At 43.2% G+C, this 20,718-nt stretch overlaps 1 protein-coding gene across 1 annotated transcript in view; it reads left to right on the top strand.

Moving 5' to 3' along the window:
• The window catches only part of PRICKLE2 (prickle planar cell polarity protein 2), a 246,662-nt gene that overhangs the window by 7,110 nt on the left and 218,834 nt on the right, over positions 1 to 20,718 (top strand). Inside the window, 1 exon segment of the mRNA XM_018554725.1 lies at positions 4,308 to 4,393. Within this exon segment, the coding sequence (XP_018410227.1) occupies positions 4,308 to 4,393 (86 nt within the window).

Here is a 20,718-nt window from a genome sequence, read left to right as displayed (position 1 = left end):
GGATATAATGGGCGGAGGGGCTGCATGACTGGGGGGAGGAATAGTCCCTGGAGAAGGGTTTAAATAAAAAGGGATTAGCTGATCTTACCTGATTGGAGGTTGGGGTTATAATTACACAAATACACAAATGGGGGGCCATCAGCTGGTATGAGTGCATCCCCCTGTTGGTGTCAGTATTTGTCAGCCCCTTGGAACTTGTGAACATTAACTGTCCTCGAGCTGGTTGGGGTGCAGCTGGGGACATGGAAACTGTTTTTAGGAGATGCCTTATTCGGGCTGTTGGGCACCAAAAAACCCCTTCTCGGATCCAACAGTCATTCAGATTATTTATTTGTATATTATTTTGTTTATTACTTTTGGTTACTGTTAACGTTTGTTTAATAAAAGGGCTTCTGAGGCCATTTACATCCATTGTGTGCAGTCTGTGTGTTTATTGTTTTTTTTTTAACAAAGGGACGTAATCAACGAATACATCAGTCAAGGTGTATGGGCATACAGCGCAATATGCGCCTATATTTGTGGTGCCCGGGAGACCCAACTGCTGTGTTATTGCATCCATAGGGTCGCATGGACACAATACATTGTACATGAGTATTGACGTGCAAACGCAAGTACCAGCATTTCCATGCGTATGGGAACTTACACCAATGTGCGTCCATATTTGCATATACCCTCGTACAGCAAATTGTGTCCATACACTCCCATATGGGTCACTGCAAATACAGGCATATTTTACACTGTATACACATACACCTGTATTTGCATCCATGGCCATCTTTTATATTGATTGGACCCTGGGCAAACATTTTCTTGGGTCCCCTGCCCCTACTCACCACACCCCCTACCTGCCCCACCTGCGCCATGCAATTTTGCTCTCCACCAGAAAGATAGATATGTCTGCAGAGCAGATAGGAGGAGACGTCAGAGGGAGACGTGCCCCTGCGTGAGAGGTCACATGGTCACGATTCACTCCTGCGGCAGGGGCGGAAAAACACTATGCGATGCCGATCGCAAAGTAAACAGAACTCTGCTATGTGTGTATCAAGGTGTAGCTGCTTTGGGCCCCACAACAATGACCGGGCCCAGGGCAACTGCCCCTTTGCCCCACATTAAAGATGGCCCTGTTTGCATCCATAGGTATGAGCCTTTGCAGGGCCCTTAAAGGGCCCAGTCACACCCATGAGATTTGTAATGCATTCTTCAGATAAATCATGTCTGCTTTGAATGTATAGTTTATTAAATCTTGTCTGTACCAGCATTACAAGTGTTAAATACTTTGAACCATCTATGGTGCTGAGACGTGCCCTGGATGCACTACCCTTGCCTTTGCATCTAAAAGGGTTCAGATTGGGAAAGTGAACTTTTCCCGCACTGCTGAGTCCTGATATTAATGTTTTTTCTCTTTATCCTTGAAATAACATAGAAACGCCCCTCTCCTGATATACTGCGGTGGCCGAGGGCTTGGCACATGTACAATGGAGACAAAACATAAATCATTAAGTTTTTTAACATGGTTTATGGCTCGTCGGTTTAACCTTTTGTGGATGGGGGTTGTGCTGTGCTCGGAAACATATTTACTGGAAATTCAGGCAGTTAAAGTGGAACATTATCCCAAAGCTTTATGTCTAATTTTGGAAAGAGTGGAGAAGGGTTAGAACTTTACCATGCGGTGGAAGGAGTTTTTGCCTTCCTTTGGATCAACTGTGGGTAACTGTGGGTGTAAGGTTTATGGAGGTTTTCTACTTATTTATTTATTCAGCTTTTTCTCTATGGATTGAACTTTTCAACCTGGTTAGTTATGTTAAATCCCACTTCCTGTCCTGCATCCACAACAGAAGGTAAGAAGAAATATACCCAAAGTGAATCCCACCTTTAACACCTGTCACCAGCAGAGGGGTCCTCATTGGGAGGTTGGCCTCTCTAATATTGTTCTGGGGACATTGGAACATTCACCCCAGAGCTTTTTTTGTGTTTCTTGAAGTGTGACAAAGCTAGTCCTTTTTTGTGGGCAAAAGGGTTCCGGTATTCACTGCGGTGGCCATCTTTGTCGTGGGCAGGGACGCACTGCGCATGCACAGTATGTCCCCGCTGCTACAACCAACATGGCCGCCAACAATAAACCACAGGGCTGACGGTCAATTTGGCTGTGGTAGCAGAGATGCACTGAGCATGCGCAAGATGGCTGCTGACAATGGCGTTTACTGTCAGTGGCCATCTTTTTGGTGGTTAACAGCACCAGAAGACAAGCTTCATCACCTTGCATGGGGTGATGACGCTTGTCTTTTGGTGCCGTGTCTGAACACTTGCCCTACGAACACTTGACACTTGCGCATTGTCTGTACTGCAAGTGTACAGACACGGGGTGCCTTTTCATGGCCTGTCATGAGGGCACCTTTTTAAAAACATTTTTTGCAATTCTATATTGTAAAAAAATAAAATAAAGGTCTGGCGGTAGGTGGTGGTACTGCGTAACGGTGCTTACCGCCAGAAAAAAAGCTGCTCCAGATTTTGTCTGCTCCGGTTTTGAAAAATGAATCACCATTGTCACAAGGATGGCAACATTTCAGTGTCTCGCTGATGACCTCGTGTACACTACCTTCATTATGCAAAGACACTGTCACTGCCCTGCACAAGTATACTGAGGGGGAAATGGTGATGGGAGCAGTGGCGTCACAAGGGGAGTGCGGGGGGTGTGACCCGCACCCGGGTACCACCATTGGAGGGGTGACACCAAAATGACTGACAGTCATTTTGGTGCTACCCCCTATTAAAAGTCGGGCACTCGGTCACAGACTGAGAGCACGACAGTGTCAGGAGAGAGGAGGGGACCCTGCGGCATACCTCATCCCGTCGGGTGAACGTCCCCTCCTCTCTCTGCCAGTGTCCATCACCAAGATGGCCGCCGGCAGGCATCAATAAGACGACCACGCATGCGCAATGATGTCACGGCAGGGTGTCACCCTGTCTTCGCCCCGGTGACACCCAGCCTCGGGACGCCCCTGGATGGGAGTCCCACTCCTGACCCCCTGAGGTCCATTTGCATCCCATTGCCATTGTACTTCCTGGTTTCCTCACCTCAAAGATGACATACTTTGTAGCATTGTTAAAATTTGGGCTCAGAAGCTCCTGGGAATTTGGGCTCTATTAGCTCCTGGGAAATATTAGTCTTCTATATGTTAACTTAACTTCCCAGAATCCTTTGCGGCGGTATTGTGATGCAAATTTGGCCGGGGACGACATTGGCTGTACAAAAGTTCCTTTCTTCAACTTGTGTGTGTCTCTCGTGTCCTCCTTTGACTTGACACATTGTGAACGGACGCGGTTTGGAAATCAGCTCGCCTGCTTCCCTGAGGATCCTTCTTGGAATTGTTCGCTGCCACAAAAAAGAAACAAGTTTATCTTAAATGTTCTATTTTCTAAAATTTCTTCTTAAGCAAAGAGGATCCAGCGCAGGGCTTGTCACCTTATCAAAGGATCTGCATTACATAATCGCACAATTCTTCCTGACAGATCTTACATGGCCTCCGGGCAAAGCTAGATCTGAACGACTGTGTACAATAGGAGACGCTTTGCACTGCAAATTAATTCATTAGAGAGTGTTTAGAACTCTGAGAACTGAAACTACTCAACTCAAGGCAGATGTTAAAAGGACAAAAGAATAACAATTGCGCACTTCTTCATAAAAGAAAACATTTACATTTATTATTCTATTGCATTGGAGCCAGCAAAGTTTTGCAATCGCGATCAGTGTGTAATGCTGTGGCTCCTGCAGACTGTTCCTCCCTCCACATGCAGTAACATGGATGGGAGGGGTCAGTGGTCTACAACTGCAGTGACATCACCACACTTGTATTCCCTCTGCCGTGATGACTGATGGGACTTGTTGTTTCTCCATTCACAGATCCTGTTGAAGGATCTGTGAATGGATGAGGCATCTGTGTGGGCGGAGCCATGCACTAAGACCAGTCACCCTGCACAAGATGAGAGAGCAGCAGTGACAGGTCTTTATTACAGGAAGTTCCAAGTCTCACATTGGATTACTGTACAGATCTGGAAGAAATACACAAATCTCACCAAGATTCATTTAAGAATACACATGACTCTTGTATTTAGACAATAATGCTTATCCTGGAGTTCAGCTTTAAAAAGCAAGGCAGTTCAATAAATTGCTCTTGATATCTAACATACACTTTGTTTTAAATATAAAGTTTCAGGTTTTTTTATATAATCATGAAAATTGTTGTTTGCTCTGGTTCCTAATTTACTCATATTCACAATAAACATGAATTGTTATTCCTTTGTGTCAGATTGCACCATTTTCTGAACCGGAAAGAGGACAGCCGTGTAATGCCTGCGGCGATCGGTGTCCGGGACTGGCCTTGCATCGGTGGAGGTAGGAAATTCTTTGCTTGTCCTACAGCACGATTCCAGCCAAAATGTACAAAATATTTTGTGTGCAGTACATATATCTAGAAATCGCATGCATTTCTACAGCACTGTTGTTATTGCAAACAGATGGAAAGGTTGTGCTCTACAGACTTCATTCACCATCCTGGAGAAGAGCATTAGGGAGATTTCCACATCAGTGAAACTGTAAACTCTGTTGCTGAAACAAAAGTGCAAAAAAGTGTCTCCTGTAAAGACGATAGTTAATATTCACCTCTCCTGTTGCCCACGTTGCCATTCCAGCTGTATTGGAGAGGAACTGCAGCCTGGGAATATTCATAATCCTACACTTCCAGAAGTGTCAAATTCCTGGTTCCCCGCTCTACTCTGTGGTTCCCCGCTCTACCTCTTGTCGCATAGGTCATTATACAGTAGATTCACGAAACTCAATACAGCATTTAGACCCAATCAACAGAGTGCTATGATAAAATGGCGCCACCACAACATAAGTCCCAATCAAAGATATCACCAGCACACCATATTTGGATGAGAAGACACTTTATTGTCACCAACAGGAAGTAACATTACGAGGGCACTAAGGACCTCTTCCTCAGGCAACAGTCACTTTCGACTAAGGTAGAGGTCCTTAGTGGGCTGGAAACATTTCTACCTGCTGGTGATGATAAAGTGTTCTGTTTTCTCATCTACACATGGCGTGCTGGTGATATCTTGAATAGGTCATTACAAGACACAGTATTGGTGTAGCAGCTGGCAGATCGAACCTCATGCACCACTGCAATGGGTGACCAGGAGTCCAGCACTCCTGGACGTGTCTGATGGTGAAGATTCTTCAGGCAGAGGGTTGACTTCAATGCAATCAAGATCGTATTGAGAGAGGTGAGTATTAAGGCTCCATTCGAACCTGCGAATGAGTCCAGGCTCATGAGGCCTTCAAATTCCTCCGTGAGACTTATGCGATCTCCTGCGGGAGGTGATGTATAATACAAAGACAGCTACCACCAGCCCTAGCTGTTCTCATTGCATAGCCTGCGATTACCTGCGAATGACCGAACCTAGGCGGAGACTGTTCAGATGCGATTGTCTGCAGGTAATCCCTGTCTGGGCCATTACTCGTGAACAGCTGCAGTTGGTGGCAGCTGTCATTGGATTATACACCATCTTCCGCTCACAGGAAATCGCATAAGTCTCACAGAGTCATTCATGAGACTAATGCAAGCAGCCCCACTCGCAGGTGTGAATGGGGCCTAAATGTCTTCTCTGCAGAGACATTTTTTCTGCTTTAATTACCAAAGCAGAAAAAAGCATAAGCATACATGAGCTCAGTTGCTGCTCTTGCATGTAGGTATATGTCCTGTGTGGAATTACTTGGTTTTAACCTTGTCTTAGGGAATCCATAGGGACCAGCTAGAAAAATCCATACATTCTTTCCTCAAGACTAATCTGATTGGCGGTTTGCACATGTTGGGGGTAGCCCATTTATATACATGACTGCTTTCATGCAACGATGATCCTATGTCTGTGGGTATCTTTTGTCTGACTACTGCTCGACAGAAGCCAAGTGATAGGAAAATGTTAGTGAACAGGACAAATTCTTCAAGAGCTGAAAAAATATGTATGTGCATTTTACCCATCTTATTTTTGTTTCTTCTGTCAGGTTTTCTTAATCCTTCATAACAGTCCCTATCAAAGTGAACAGATATAATAAGACAATTCATCCACTTGTATCATAACAGTACAGGATAAATATAAGAAAACAAGATCATTAGATCAGTTTACATGGTTGAGAAAGGTGTATGGAGGATTGTATGTTATGAGGGTCTAAACAGAGTGCTTATGTTGTCTCCTTCTATACTCAGTGGGGTGGGACTGGAATAAATCTGGCCATACACTAGTAGACAAAATCAAACAGGTTCTTCCATCCACACTAAACGGTGTTGTGATCATCTCGATTGGTAAAGCTAGACTCCAGAAGGGGGTGGTCTCCTGGCACTCACCTTGATGCTTGACATTGAGAGCCATGGCATCCATGTGGTTCTAAATGTATCCTCCATAGTGAGTGTCCATAGTCCATGTTGCATCCTCCATCTGGAGAATGTCATTTATCTTTGCGAACCATAGCTGTTTGCTTGGCAGCTCTTTCCATAACCAGGGGATCCAGGCTATATGTCTCCAATCAGCCGCACGAAACTGAGGTCCATAAAAATCCAACTTTATTGTTGTAAATTCAATACAAAGTCCAAAATACAAGGTATGCACCACTATAGTATCTCTCCCACTCCAGTACCTCTAAAGGGGATGCAGGCTCTCACTGCACTGAGCAAGTGTATGGGTAAAGAGCCATTATACCTGGATATGAGCCTGTCTGTCAGTTGGAGCAGGCATGGGGCAGGATTATGTGGTAGGTCTACCATAGTGAGTTATTATTATTGCTGTTTTCTCAATAGGTAGAACAACCTTTACTATTTGTCCTGATGATCATTGCCAACACAACAGAGAGTAAGGGGAAATCCATAATGTTATAGTTGTCATCGGCACAGAGGCAGAGAGGAAATCTTCCAATGGGTCAACTGTTCCGGTGACCGCTGTCAAAGCAGGAATTTCCCCTCAAATTGGGGAGATATCTGCTCACTTCCTGTAATATACCTGGAGCAGGAAGTGAAGGGCAATTTTCCTGGATGGAGGTGCACTCAGTAATACTAATCCACCATCTATGGTGGGGGAAGGGGTTGATGCTCTCTGGATAAAACTGTAACTACATCATACTAATATACCGGAGAAGTAATGTTTGCTTACATTAAATGGTGGACATTACTATACACTGGATGGGTTGCATATATTCTGACAAAAGCTTGTGCAGTCTCAGTTAGGATACATGATATATAATACATATGATTACGTTGATGAGTAAAGCAATCAATTGAGTTTATGAATACAAAATACTTAAAGGATTTCCTATGGATTATATCTTTAAATATGGTCAAGTATGTGGGGACTAAGCAGCATGTTCAGCTTTGTTTTTAATTCATAATCAATTAATAAAGTCAATACGTTTTAATTAATAGAAGGAGACTCGAGTGGTATAAAGTAGTTTCGCAAAATGTTTTTAGGCCCTCATAGGGAAAAGCATTATATGAGTAATATAGATCAATCATGATTGAGCAGCATGAGTTAAAGAGCTTAAAAGCAATTCCATCTCTGCAGCCTCCTGCAGAAGAAGACCTTTAATAATTGTTCCACCAGAAGGCAACAATCCAAACTTCACTCTCTTCAAGAGCAATTATCACTGGTAGAATCTATGGCATCTGGCACTACCAGATAGTTCTACGTTTCCTGTAGTGCACTATGGTTTAAGCCGCCTGCCCTATGTCACAACATATATATACATACATATGCAAAAAGAGTCTACAAGCAGAATAGAGCACCGGGAGCAACCCAGTTCTTCTTTGAAGTGTTTGTCTATCAAGAACTTGTGTTCTAGTATTGAGGTGCCAGTAAATTGATTTACCAGTTGAAAAATCATTTTCCCATCACGGAAATATTAAATTTTGGTGGACTTGTTCTCTTTAAATGTCTGTTATTTGATCATTTTGACTATTCCTTAAGTTGAAAATGTCTATTTTTTATGTACTTCTTGTAACATTTGTAATATTTCTATGTCAAATCACTGTTAGCCCTAAAAGTTTTGTGCAGTTGGCAATGATTTGGAATAAAAGTATTACTGTACTAACGGATGAAGAACCTGTATTGTATAATTCATCAGTCCTGTGTCTGGGTTGCGGTGCTTAACGTCAAGAGGTTCAGAAACTTTATGTACATTTTTTTATTTTACATAGGCTCTGTTCTGTTTTCATACTTTTTCTAGATATGTTGAGGTGAAAGATTTATAGATTTTAGAAAAAAGTAAAGAAAACTGACTTTCCAAAAAAGGAGCACAGATTGCCAAGAAAAGTTAGCATTAAAAGAGAACTGGTCAGAATGACAAACATTTCTGACGTTTCTAATGCAGAGGTGATGTGATCTGTAATTACAACCTGTTGACAATGTTGAGTTTCTAAAGCTGGAAAATGATCAAATTTCCTAAACTGTAGCAGTTTGTTGTATGTGCCCAACCTAAATTTAAATGCAATTGTAATATCTAGATATCTAAATCTTTGCCAGGAGCTTGGCAGGACACCGTCCAGAGTGTCCCAGGCTGCTCCCAGGTTGCTAAGAGCTGGGTTGGGAGATGTGTAAGGGTCATATATGTCACCCCGCTTGACTCTTAGCAACCAAGGACACCCTGGCCGGCGTCCCGAACAGGTCCTGGCAACCATTGACGTCAGTTGCTTTTTTGTAAAATACCAAACAAAAATCCTTCTATGTTTAGACTGAATGAAGTCGTCAACCAATCCCAGAATGCACATTTTAAGATCACACATGGCCGACAAAGCAAAAGATTTGAAAATAAACTGTATGGCTTCTGACCAGAATGGACACACTATAGGACTTTTTGTTTTAATGGCAATTTCACCGTTATTGAAGTTGTCCTTCTCATAACCATCCCATCCCCACCCCACCCTGAGTGCAGCCCACCTGGATATACACTTACCTTTCTTCCCGTTCTTTGCTGTGTGCCACATAGCCTTTGCAATGAAAATGTCCCAGCCGCCTCGTTTTCCTACTGTGAACATGTGCCGTTCAATCCAGTGGATCAGCTGTGCTCATTGTGGCCTCCAGCCTTCCAAGATGAGTATGACTCATCTATAGGAATGAATAGTGCCACAGCATGCGTGTGCAGTAGAAAAAGGAGGTGGCTGTTCTCTTTGCAGAGGTTCTGCATTGAAGTACAGGGCTGGAACTAGAAGAAAGGTAACTATTTTACCAGATGGGCTTATCTCAGTAGGGTGGGGGTTACTAAAAGACAATTTCACTAAAGGTGTAGTAGTCTTTAAAGATCATTGGGTATCTGGCTCCTGTGATTTTGTCAGCCATGCATGAACATTTTTAAAAAGTAAAATAAGCAGGCTGCCGTTGGTTATAGCGTCTTGTCGAGTCATGGTTGGTAAATTCTCTACTGGACTGACAAGTCTTAAAACACCCAACTGCAATCCTGTACTCAGGCTACCTCTGGACTCCTATACGCACCTGTTTTATCTCAACATTCTGTGTATAATAAAGAAGTATGTAAAATAAATATGTGTAGATTACTCTGATTGCTTATGTAAATGGTTTGTTGACATAGAAAAACATACAACACATTCCGTACAATTCATCTGTCACATGATTCAACAATACCGTAGAACACCTGCAACTTTTTCCTGATACTTATTGAGGAACTTCAAACTTTCCGTTTCTCGTTGGTTCGAATGGAACTCTCTGCACTATCTTTTCCAGGTCCATGTAGGGTCCTTTTCTATATACAGTATATGTTTTCAAGGTGTAGTCTTTGATTGTAATATTTTATTACCTTAAAGGGTAAGGTGATTGTAGCCGTATTAGTTCCCTTGCAATTACATAGTTAAATACAGGTCAAGCTTTCCGGGAGTACCACCTTCATCTAAGGTCCAGGCAGTCTAAGGTCTACTAAGTACTGCTTGGACCTTAGACGTGGTGGTGGCGGTGTGGGGGTCCACTCTGAATGCTTGTTCTTAAAATGTAACTGTTAGGACCCATTCACACCACATCCAAATCATCTGCAGACCAGACCAGATTGTTTCTGGACCCAAAATGCATCCTAATGTATCCCTATGCTATTTCTGGCCTCTGTTTACACCAGAGCAGTCCGTTCCAGATCAGACCAGAAAAAAACTGCCTGTCTCATTTTGTCTGGTCTGGAATGCACTGGAACTGCAGACAGGTTCACACCATTTTCCGGACCAGATCAGGACGTTCCGAAAACTGATTTTTTTTTTTGAATGAAAATCTATATCTTCCCTGTTCACCCAGCATATGAAAAATTTTGAAAACATTTCCCTTCCCCATTTTTTGCCACCTCTCTTCTGGTACACTGTCCAGCCGCACCCCTCAGCGGTGGTCCTCTTCTTCCCGGTGACTGCCCACGTACATTAGAACCCGTAGACTTCAATGGGTATTTCACATGTTGTTAGGAGATGTGAAGGCACTGGAAGGAAGGGTTCCAGCTGGGCAGAGGATGGGATGTTGCTGAACAGGATAAGTAAAATTGATCATTAGGTTGCTAATCCCATGGGTGGGCAAAGTCTGTCCAATCAAAGATTTTTTTAGTTCAATAATTCTTTCTTTTTTTTGTATAGAGAAAATAGACATCAGCATCAGTTTTACACCAGGTTGACTACAGTATAACTGAAATTCCAGTAAAGTAACTTATCAGAAAAAAAGGGAATGATTGGCTAACACACAGAACGTTTTGGTTAACGTTAGCGAGCATCAGCAGGATTTTTTTAGGAGCCAGCTCCATTGACTATAGAAAACCTCAAAAGTTAGGCGCATCTGTTATTTTTAAGGAGTGTTGGATACCTGGTTCCTGGAATTTGTCCAGTCCTGGCTAATGCTATCCTGAAAACATTTCAGATGTTCTACAGCCTTCTTTTAAAGAGAACCGGTCTGTTGCCTATATGCTCACCCTCTTTCCCCACAATCGTGGCCTCCAGCCTTCCAAGGAGACTACAGCTTACCCATAGGAATGAATTGGACCACAGCATGGTGTGCCGAAATAGCCAATCACCAGATCTGAGCATTGTCACATGGGGGTGAGGGGACCATGTAAAGCCCTTGCAAGTAAAAAACCTATGCTGGAATATTGGGCAGTCTAGTGGCAGATCGGGTGATGGGAGATTGCAGGGATAGTAAATGCTACATTCTTCTGGTCCCCTTCTATATAGTAAAATTTGTACAGGTGAATTTCAAAACTAGTGAGTGTGTAATTTTTCATCTATGGTTCAGAATGTTTTTACGGATAACAGTTACTTTGGTAAAAACATTTTTTTGTGGGAGAGAAAGTAGCCTTGTGACGTAATTCCAAAAGTCCCTTTCAATTTTTCCCGGCTGTTAAACATTCAGGCAGTGCAGTGGGCCTGGTTCCAACAAATGCAATCAGCCAGTGAAGCTGAAGACTATTCATTCACTAAGACCATCTCGGTCATTATACCAATGAGCAGCTTTAATGGCAGACCTTAGCATTTTCCACTTCCATGCCTTGTTCTTATGCTAGCAAAAGAAATAGTTATAAAGATCCCCACGGACTTGTCATAATCGATGTTGTAACTTTCTATACTATACTCATCATACACAGGCTGGACTTTATTCTGATTAGATGCTGATCTCATTGTCACGTCTCTAGGTAACAAACAATGAAACACTAGTTCTGTCTTCCAGCTTTTTGAAACTATGTAATTCCAGACCTAAGGCTACATTCATGGCTGTTTCTGTATACTGTATGTTTCTACACTAACAAAGATATTTGACAATGATGTGACTTTCCGTGTGGCCTAATGTTCTATGTTAGCTGCCGTTAGAGGATAAAGGAGTCAGCAGACTGACAGTTGGTAGTTTTCTTGCTTGTCTGCTGTATAGCTGTTGGTGAAAACAGTGCAGATGGTTAGTGATACTAAACTCAGGTGTTAAATCCTAAAAATACATTCCAGTACCTTACCTATTAACAATAATGTATCTTATTTGTGTATCACTCGGCTGTAGATCCTCAAATCATCTCTGAATTGGTGCTGACACTGTCCTTCCTTCTGGAGGGTGGCTACTTTTGTTCCCCATGGTCCCTGTGTGTGTTGTAAAGTAGCCACCGCTTCAAGCTCACTCCCGTGATGGACTACAAGCTCAATACAAATTAGTAAACTAAAACGTGAGATTGTAGTCTATCTTTGAGTGAGCTGGAAGCATTGGCTACTTTACAAAACTCACAGGGATCATGGGGAACAAAAGTAGCCCCCCTCCAGAAGGAAGGACAGTGTCAGCAAATACTTTGGCTGTTTTTATTGAATATAGACTTCTTGGACATTCACCAGTGGAATAGTGCTTTAACCCCGCCACGACACATGACGGGATAATTCCGTCATGGGTCCTTAAGGGGTTAAACAGGCTCCCGGCGGGTAAAAGCCGTTTAAAAGACTCTGTTTTTATTTGTAGAGCCAGCGGACGGCTTTACAGTAGGAGCGATTCTGGCGACTCAGCTGTCGCCAGATCGCTTCTACGACAGTTCCCCCGCCTGACAACCCCGTTGTGTTTCCCTGGCTACGCTGCCCCTCTTGCGGGCCCGGGACTTGCATCTCGGATGTCGGCAGGAAGCTGGGGAGGATAGCGGCGAACGTCCGTTCAGCGATCTCCTCCTCGTTCTATGGGACCGGGAGCAACGTGTATTGCATCACATCCGGACGTCCGTTCAGCGATCTCTTCCTTGTTCTATGGGACCCGGAGCGATGTGTATTGCATCACATCCGGTCCCATTCCGGTCCCATAGCTGTCAGTGCTGAGCTCCTGAAGCCCAGCAATAAGCTATTGAAGTGCGATTTGCACTTCAATAGCTTATTTAGAGTGGAAAGGTGACACGCTCTTTTGGGCCCCCAGTATAACCTCAAAGAGGATCTGTCACTGCCAATATGTTATGACATGGGGGTTTGTAACCCCCCCCCTTATGTGATAATAATTAAAGTAAAGTTTAAAAAAATCACAGTTTTAAAAATAATATTAAATAAATGTAAAAATAATAAAAAAAACATTTTTTAAAGTCCTTGCCCCCGTGAGCAACCTCCTCTTTACGTAAACATGCGTCGGGTGCGCCTACGTACGAAAACGACAATTGCGCTGATCATGTTGGTATGGCCGCACACGCCAGAGTGGGATCAATAATTATAGGGACAATATTTACACGTATCTCTAAACTGATGACCTGTAGGGGCTTTTAAAGCGTTGTCTATGGACTTTTTGGGATACTGAATTTTGTCACAGTTTCACAGACGCACACAATTTGTAACCTGGGCATGTTGGGTATCTATTTACTCGCTGTAACCTCATCTTTTATATTTAAAACAAAAAGGGTTTTATATAGTGTTTTGGGGCACTAGAATTTACCTTAAGTGCATTTTTCACTACATTTTTCGATTTGATAATGAATTACGCTAATATCGTGCAACATAAAAATTAGCAAATGCCACCATTTTTTCTTCTACAGGGTCTTATATATAATGTTTGGGGGTTTTAATTAATTTTCAGGCCTAAAATGTGGATTATATCATGTCAGCAAAAAACAAACAAAAGGCCTTGGTCCTTAAGGGGTTAAAAGTTGCTAAGATACACAGTCCATATAAAAGCGGGGAAAGCTCTAAACCTTTAAAATACTTTATTGGATCTTCAGGACCCACACACTATATATGGGCTCATACACACAACACAGTAAATGGCCCCATAGTGTACACTAGGACTGTTTTTTATTTGCTGGGAATGATATAAGCATCGTACAGCCACCGCTGGTCACCCTGTAGAAATGTGTGCTTCCAAAGGCCTCATTCACACGAGAAACTGGTGGCCCGTACAGATCCGTGCTGCGCTCCTGGGAAGGACAGGTGCTGCGTGTGATTTGTACGCAGCAGCCTGTCCTTCTCTATGTGCGTACGCGGCCGTACGCCGCCCTACGCTCACCCGACCTGCACATCCGTACGGGTGCGTGTATCCCTGCTCGGACGCAGACAGGATCCATTCTGTCAGCGTACGAGTATGGATCTGTACGGGACGCCCGTTTCTCGTGTGAATGTGGAGCATTGATTTGCAAATGGTCGTAATAGCAGTGATTTCTAGCAGAGCGGTCTTATATAATGTTTCTCCAGTCTACGACTGCCTCCTGAAGCATGTCCTCAGTCTCCAACAACTCCTAAATGTCTGCAGTCTCTGACCATCTCTTGTAGCCCTTTGGTGATGTCTCCCATATCGAGAGGGTCCCTGAATCAAGAAAGTTGACCACCAATGGCATAGAACCATGGCATAATCAAATTAGTAGTTATCAGACAATTGCATCTTATGCAAACAGGTACTGAAGAGGCACTAATGGGGTAGCAGGTGAAGTAACTATTCCTTCTGCACAGGTTGCACTGCCCCCCATTCATTCTGCATTGTGTAACAAACACACCTTTAATTACATTAATTTCACAGAAGTACAGTTGTTACAGCATGTACGCATTGTAAAAACATGACTTGCTGACAAGGGCATTGTTCTTGTCTCTGGCTATGTAGGACAATGTGGCTCATACATTTTTTTAAGCAGTGTAAAGCCTTCAAGGCTGTAGTTAACTGAATTCACTTCTTTGAATTCAATTCTGTCTAATTGTATAATTAGATATTATTACTTTTGAGTAGAGTATGATGGCAGGGTTTAAAGTGCAGCTGTACCCAGACTATGGACATTGAAGTATTTACATAATTTTAACAAGCAGTAAAAGAACTTTAAAACAATTCCTCTCTAGCTGCATTTGCTGTGAAATAATAATCAAAGATCACACCACCTTACATCACCTGCTGTTTGTATATTAGAAGGCTGGCAGGCTGACATCTTTCTGATGCCATAGAGACTAAGGGGAGAAGATTGGTTATTTCAGTCCCTGTGTTGTAAAATGTGAAGCTGAGTTTCTCCACAATGCCTACAGCTACAGAGGTGAGTGCGGGCTTGTTTTAAAATACTTTTACTTGTTCAAAGTATGTAATGATTTAAAGTGACCCTCAGGAGTTAAATATTACAAATACATTCAAGTACCCTAACAAAAATGTATCTTACTTGTGTATCACTCAGCTATAGATCCTCAAATCATCTCTGAATTTCTATGCATGTGGAGTCAGCCTTGCCTCCTTCATTTCTGATGAAGAGCACAGACCTCTGCTGCAGACGGGAGCAAGCATTTCCTCAGTTTTTTTCATTCACAGTGATCAGTCTATATCGCTGAAACTTTGTAGCAAGTCAGAGAGAGAGCGCTCATGGTAACATTTGGTCAAACACCATGTTTTATATTACTTTTGAATCACCTTTCAGCCAGAGTGCACATTGTTTCTGGCAGGATCAATAGCTGTTTTTCTGTACTTGCGTGGGGACATGTGCATGTGTTGCAGATACTGTATGTACTCGTTATGTTTTTTGTTTTTTTGGTGCCTAAGCTTACGCTATAATTTGTTGAAATAAATGGTAAACACACAAAACTTGTGTCATGTGTTTTCAATAAAGCAGCAGCATGAAAGATGAATGTTGCTCCTGTACTTTACCTAATGCATAAAACAAAAACGCACAATTAAAGTATAGATGTGAACAGGCCCTTAAGCTGGCCAATCTTTTAATTAAGTTAAAATGAAATGAAATATAAATGGATTGATCTGTGCAGGTGATGCAACAGACTTGAGCGATTGGATGATCTCAAGGCCACTCGGAGGTTCCTAAAGGTGGCCATACACTTTACAACCCTCGCAAGACTTTTGTCTTGCGAGGGTTGTAAAGTAATTAAAAAAACTTACAATCTGCCCATCTTGGACAGGCAGATCGTACTTGGGTCTGCCTGTCCAAGAGGCGGGCTTCCGATGACTGCAATGAGGGGCGGGCTTCCGATGACTGCAAACGGGCAGTGTGCGCGTGCGAACACCGGCCCGTTTGGCAGTTGTCGAACAAGCAGGCCACTAACCTGCCGAGAATCGTACGATTCTCGGCGGGTTTTCCAGCCTGCTTGTTCGACGGAAGACGTGCGACCGTACAGTAGAGACGGTCGCACGCCTTCCATACACTTTGCGATTATTGTAAGATCGCGGGATTTCCCACGATTATCGTACGATAATCGTACAGTGTATGGGCACCTTTAGAGGACAAATCCTTCCAAGCATTGGAACAGTTGTTATCGCCTGTCATTTTGGTTGACATGTATGTCTATAGTTATCAATACAGTCATTTTGTTTAGGAGAATGGAACTTATTTATTAAAGTAAAATAGACAGTAAAACAACAATAGAATATTAATTAGTTATTCCTCTGGTTGTTCTGTGGCAGTGGTTCTCAACCTGTGTAACCTCAGGACCCACGTTTGCCCTTGACTATTAAGTCGCAACCCAAAAATAATTTCACGTTCATGGTTATACCTAACATGTGGTGCAATCATCGTTTAAGTTCTTAGCAGGCAGGTGTCAGGAGCGGTGGAGTTGTTTTTTTTTTAAATAATTTTTGAATCACTTTTAAACATTTTTCCTCCATCCTGAATGAATTTGCCGTGGTCCTGAGTCCCCCAGAAGAGGGACCCCGAAAACTACAGCATGTGGTGGTGCAGGAGGGGGGCACCACAAAAGCAGGCTGTTACAATTGATTATTTGTCGAAAGGGAGCAGCGGTGCCACTGCTAATGTCCAGCATGGACATTATGATCTGTTTTTATCTGTTCAACACATTATCAAAAAAAATGCACAACTCTCCCCGCATGCCTACCCCTCTCAGCTTCCACAGTCTCTGAGCAGGCTGTACTCACAATTTGAAATTAATCTGCCGTGCTGGGGCGGATTTATATCTTCCGCACTGGGGAGCACAGTGCAGGCCTGCCCAAAATGTATCACAATGCTTTTCTATGGGATTTTTGGTTCTCTGTTCACACCAGTGCAGTCCGTTCTGATGCAGTCAGAAAAAATACTACTTGCCCTATTTTAGCTACATAGGATTGCAACGGAACACATAAAAATGCATCAGAAACGCATGCAAACACAATGGATTGCACCCGAAATCCCATTTTAAGCATAAAACTGCATTAATCGGAGTAAAACGCATTGCAGCTGCGCAGACGCACACAGTTCTGTTGTGAACCAACCCTAACTTAACTTTCGCAGATATTGCTCCGGGGGTCAAGAGTGGTGAAATAGTGCCCTCTCTCCCCAGGCCCCCTGCTTAAGTGATAGGGCCCGGGAAGAGGGGACTGTTTCATAATACATAGGAGTCTCATGCACGCCGCCACAAAAAGTCCCCTCTCTGTCTCTGAATGGGGCAGGAGGCCCAACTCTGTGGACTAAGGATGCTGCGACCCACTGAAACTGGGTTGCGACCCACTAGTTGAGAACCAAGGTTCTATAGTATAATATGATTACGCATATCATGACCAGTCTCTTTTTTGATACCCTACCATTCCCAACCCCTCCCCCCCTACGGTTTCCCCCTCTCCCTATCTATTCCTAATCCACACTTAACTCTTCCCCCTGACCTCTACCCACCCCTGTCTCATGTCTCACTTGTTCCCCAGTTTAATTGGCTTCCCCATCCAGGGAGAAAAAAGTGGACACCTTGTAAGTTCATCAGACAATTTAATAATGAATAGTTGAAAAGTTATACTTTGTTTTTGTTTTTTTTTGTAAATGGGAGAAAAGGAACGAGTGGCTGCTTGCAGGGTAATACAAACAGTTCTCGTTTCAAATGTGTTATTAAAAGAGTAAACACTAACAATTTTCATACATGATGTTCAGTTGTTTCTTAACCTAGAGTTATGATCTATCCACATCCTTTTGCTGGATCAGTATTATTTCAATTGAAGGAAACTTTGTCTGCAAGTTATCCCCGCCTTTTCCTAAATGTCTTATTGTTGGCTTTGAATGCTTCCAGTTAAGGGCTCTGCCCATTTGGAGTCTGTGATAGAGAGCTAAACATTATTGGCTTAATGGCAGTGAACCTGTCCGGTCTTTTGTGAGCTTGATTGATGAGGTCATTAGCGTGCCAGCAACATGAATATAGTTTGGAAGGCATCCATATTATGTTCTTCCTCGCCATGAGCATATCGGAAAAAGGGTTTGCAATACAGCATGAAAGCCCTAAAATTCTGTTGAGTATGGTTTTGCCTTCTTAATAGAAAAGGTATTTACATATCATCTCAACCATCAGAAATCCATAAAATAAGGAGTTCATTGCCCCTGCATTTCCATTGGACTGTAGTTCCCTTTTAATACTTTCTAGTGCTGCAATTGACACATTCTTTGTCTTTTGTATTTTGCATACAGTGCTAGTCATAAAATGGTCCTGTAGTCAGATGATAGCATCGAGCTGGAATGGATAGAATAATAGAATAGAGTATTTACCTTTCGGATGAGAATGTTCTGCTCCAGGATCCCTTCAGCATTGGTCACGCATCTGAAGGCCTAGGCATTTGGTTTTGAGATCTCTGTTCATGGGGCAGAATTAGAATGACTGAACCTCACTTGCAGTAGTGATCATGTGACCCACTTTGGACATATAAGGGGAGAATCAGTAATTCTAAACAATTGGCCATGCGATTACCACTTTAATTTCTAGAAAGGAAGACATTTCTGGTTTTCTTTCACAAATACAGTAAGGTGTCTAGTTGTCCCATTAGGTCTTATTTAACCAAACCTTACCCTTTTCCCTCCTGCTGCTGATCATCTGGACCTTGGAATCCACACCTCAACTGGTTTATCGGGAGAGCTCTGCAGCTGCAAGGCTACCACAACTTTACTGTTCTCCGCCTACTATTGGAAATCCATGGCTTTTTCAAGGCTAAACACACACACCAGTTTTGGCAACCAGTGAATTTCCTTTGACAGACATTGTTGCCTACAAAAGTGTTCATAGCGAGTTTTCTCTTTAGCTGGAACTATTCTTTAATTGGAAGACCTCATTGATAACAATACTGACCTCCATCTACAGTAACCCGTTCATGCTGTGCAGGACTGCAGACCACTGTTGTTGGTGAAAGGATGTTTTGTGTACTCAGCTGAAACCTAATACAATAAAAATGGCCGCCTGTATCATAGGTTACTGGGCTTTCTGTCTCATCAAATCTGCATTACACTGAGCTGTGTGTTAACAAGCTAACAGTTAAAGCCCCTGGGGAGTTGAGATATGCGAATAGCCATTACAGTGTCTTTTGCATAATGTCCTGCTGACTGGGAGCCAGTAAAAGTGGTCTGTGTGGAGAATGGAGAAGACAATTTATAACCTCTTCCTAATGTAATTACTAAGGACATCCAGCCCATTAATGGTGATACATTGCTATCCTTTTGTTATTCAGGCTTTTTGCAAAGAATTTGCCTGCCCAACACCCTAAGACCTGGAAGCACAAAGAATTCCCAGTGAAAGTAAAATCTTCTGCTTAGGTCATGTGAATATTCATCTCGCAGGAAAGCTATTTTGAAACTACGCGGTGTCTATCAAAACTGGAGCAGACAAAATCTGAAGCAACTGTGCATGGCAACCAATTAGCTCCTCTCTTTCATTTTCAAATCTTAATTGAACAAACTGGATTTGTTGCCCTGGGCAATGGCTCCAGAATTTGTCTGCTCCAGTTTTGATACATTCCCCTCATGATGTTTTAAGCCTTCTCTTTTTCTAAAATGCATGCAAAGCAAAAACATTTTGGTTTTGCATAATAAAAGTGATGCAACATCAAGTGAGACAGGAGAGTAGGGTTGCCATACCTCCGGTTTTCCCCCGGACAGTCCGGTTTTGGAGTCTTGTGTCCGGGTGTCCAGCCAGCGTGCACCCGGACAGAAGACACTCAGTGCTGACACCGGCACGTTAAATTTTCTGACAAATGCGGCTGACGAGGTCCTCGGCAGGCGCGATTTCGGGCAGCCAAATCTGCCTGAAACTGGATGTTCCTCTGAGCTGCTTGCAGCTTGTGGCTGTTTACAGGCTGCCCGCAGCTCAGAGGAAAACCTGTGTTTCAGGCAGATGCAGCTGCCTAAGATCGCGCTTGCCGAGGACCTCGGCACCCACATCTGTGATTGCTCATCCTCCTCCTTCGGCGCCCTGACACCGTGCTGCCCACCTGCGGACCCCTGGTGAGACACCATAGCCCAGACAGCCCTGAGAGTTGCACAGCCCACCTGAGTGTCGCTCAGCCGAACTGAGTTTTGCACAGCCCATCTGAGTCGCAAAGCCCACCTGAGAGTCGCACACCCCATCTGAGAGTCGCACTCTCCACCACCTGAGTGTTGCACAGCCCACCTGAGTGTCGGACAGCCCACTTGAGTGTCACACGGCCCACCTGAGAGTCGCACGGCCCACCTGAGTGTTGCATGGCCCATTTGAGTGTCGCACAGCCCACCTGAGAGTCGCACAACCCACCTGAGAGCCTGCACAGGCCACTTGGAGACATCAGGGCGCCAAGTCAGAACAACACAGAGTATGTAGCTTCATTTAATTTTGTATTGCTGTATAATGTATTGCTCATTTTGCCCTGAATGAGCAAAGTGAGTTCTTTAAGGAGGAGTTGAGACTCCCTAGAGAAAGAAATACAGTCATAGCAAATGTTATTTGCTATGTGGAATTTCTTTTTATAGTTGTTCCTTATTTCTCACCAGTCTCTGCATAACATCTGAAATTTAAGATCAATCGT

Source organism: Nanorana parkeri, unplaced genomic scaffold (genome assembly GCF_000935625.1).
Source record: "Nanorana parkeri isolate BGI_ZX_2015 unplaced genomic scaffold, ASM93562v1 scaffold9, whole genome shotgun sequence".
NCBI lineage: Eukaryota > Metazoa > Chordata > Amphibia > Anura > Dicroglossidae > Nanorana > Nanorana parkeri.
Note: the sequence above shows the minus strand (reverse complement) of the source record. Positions and strands in the feature narration are given on the sequence as shown.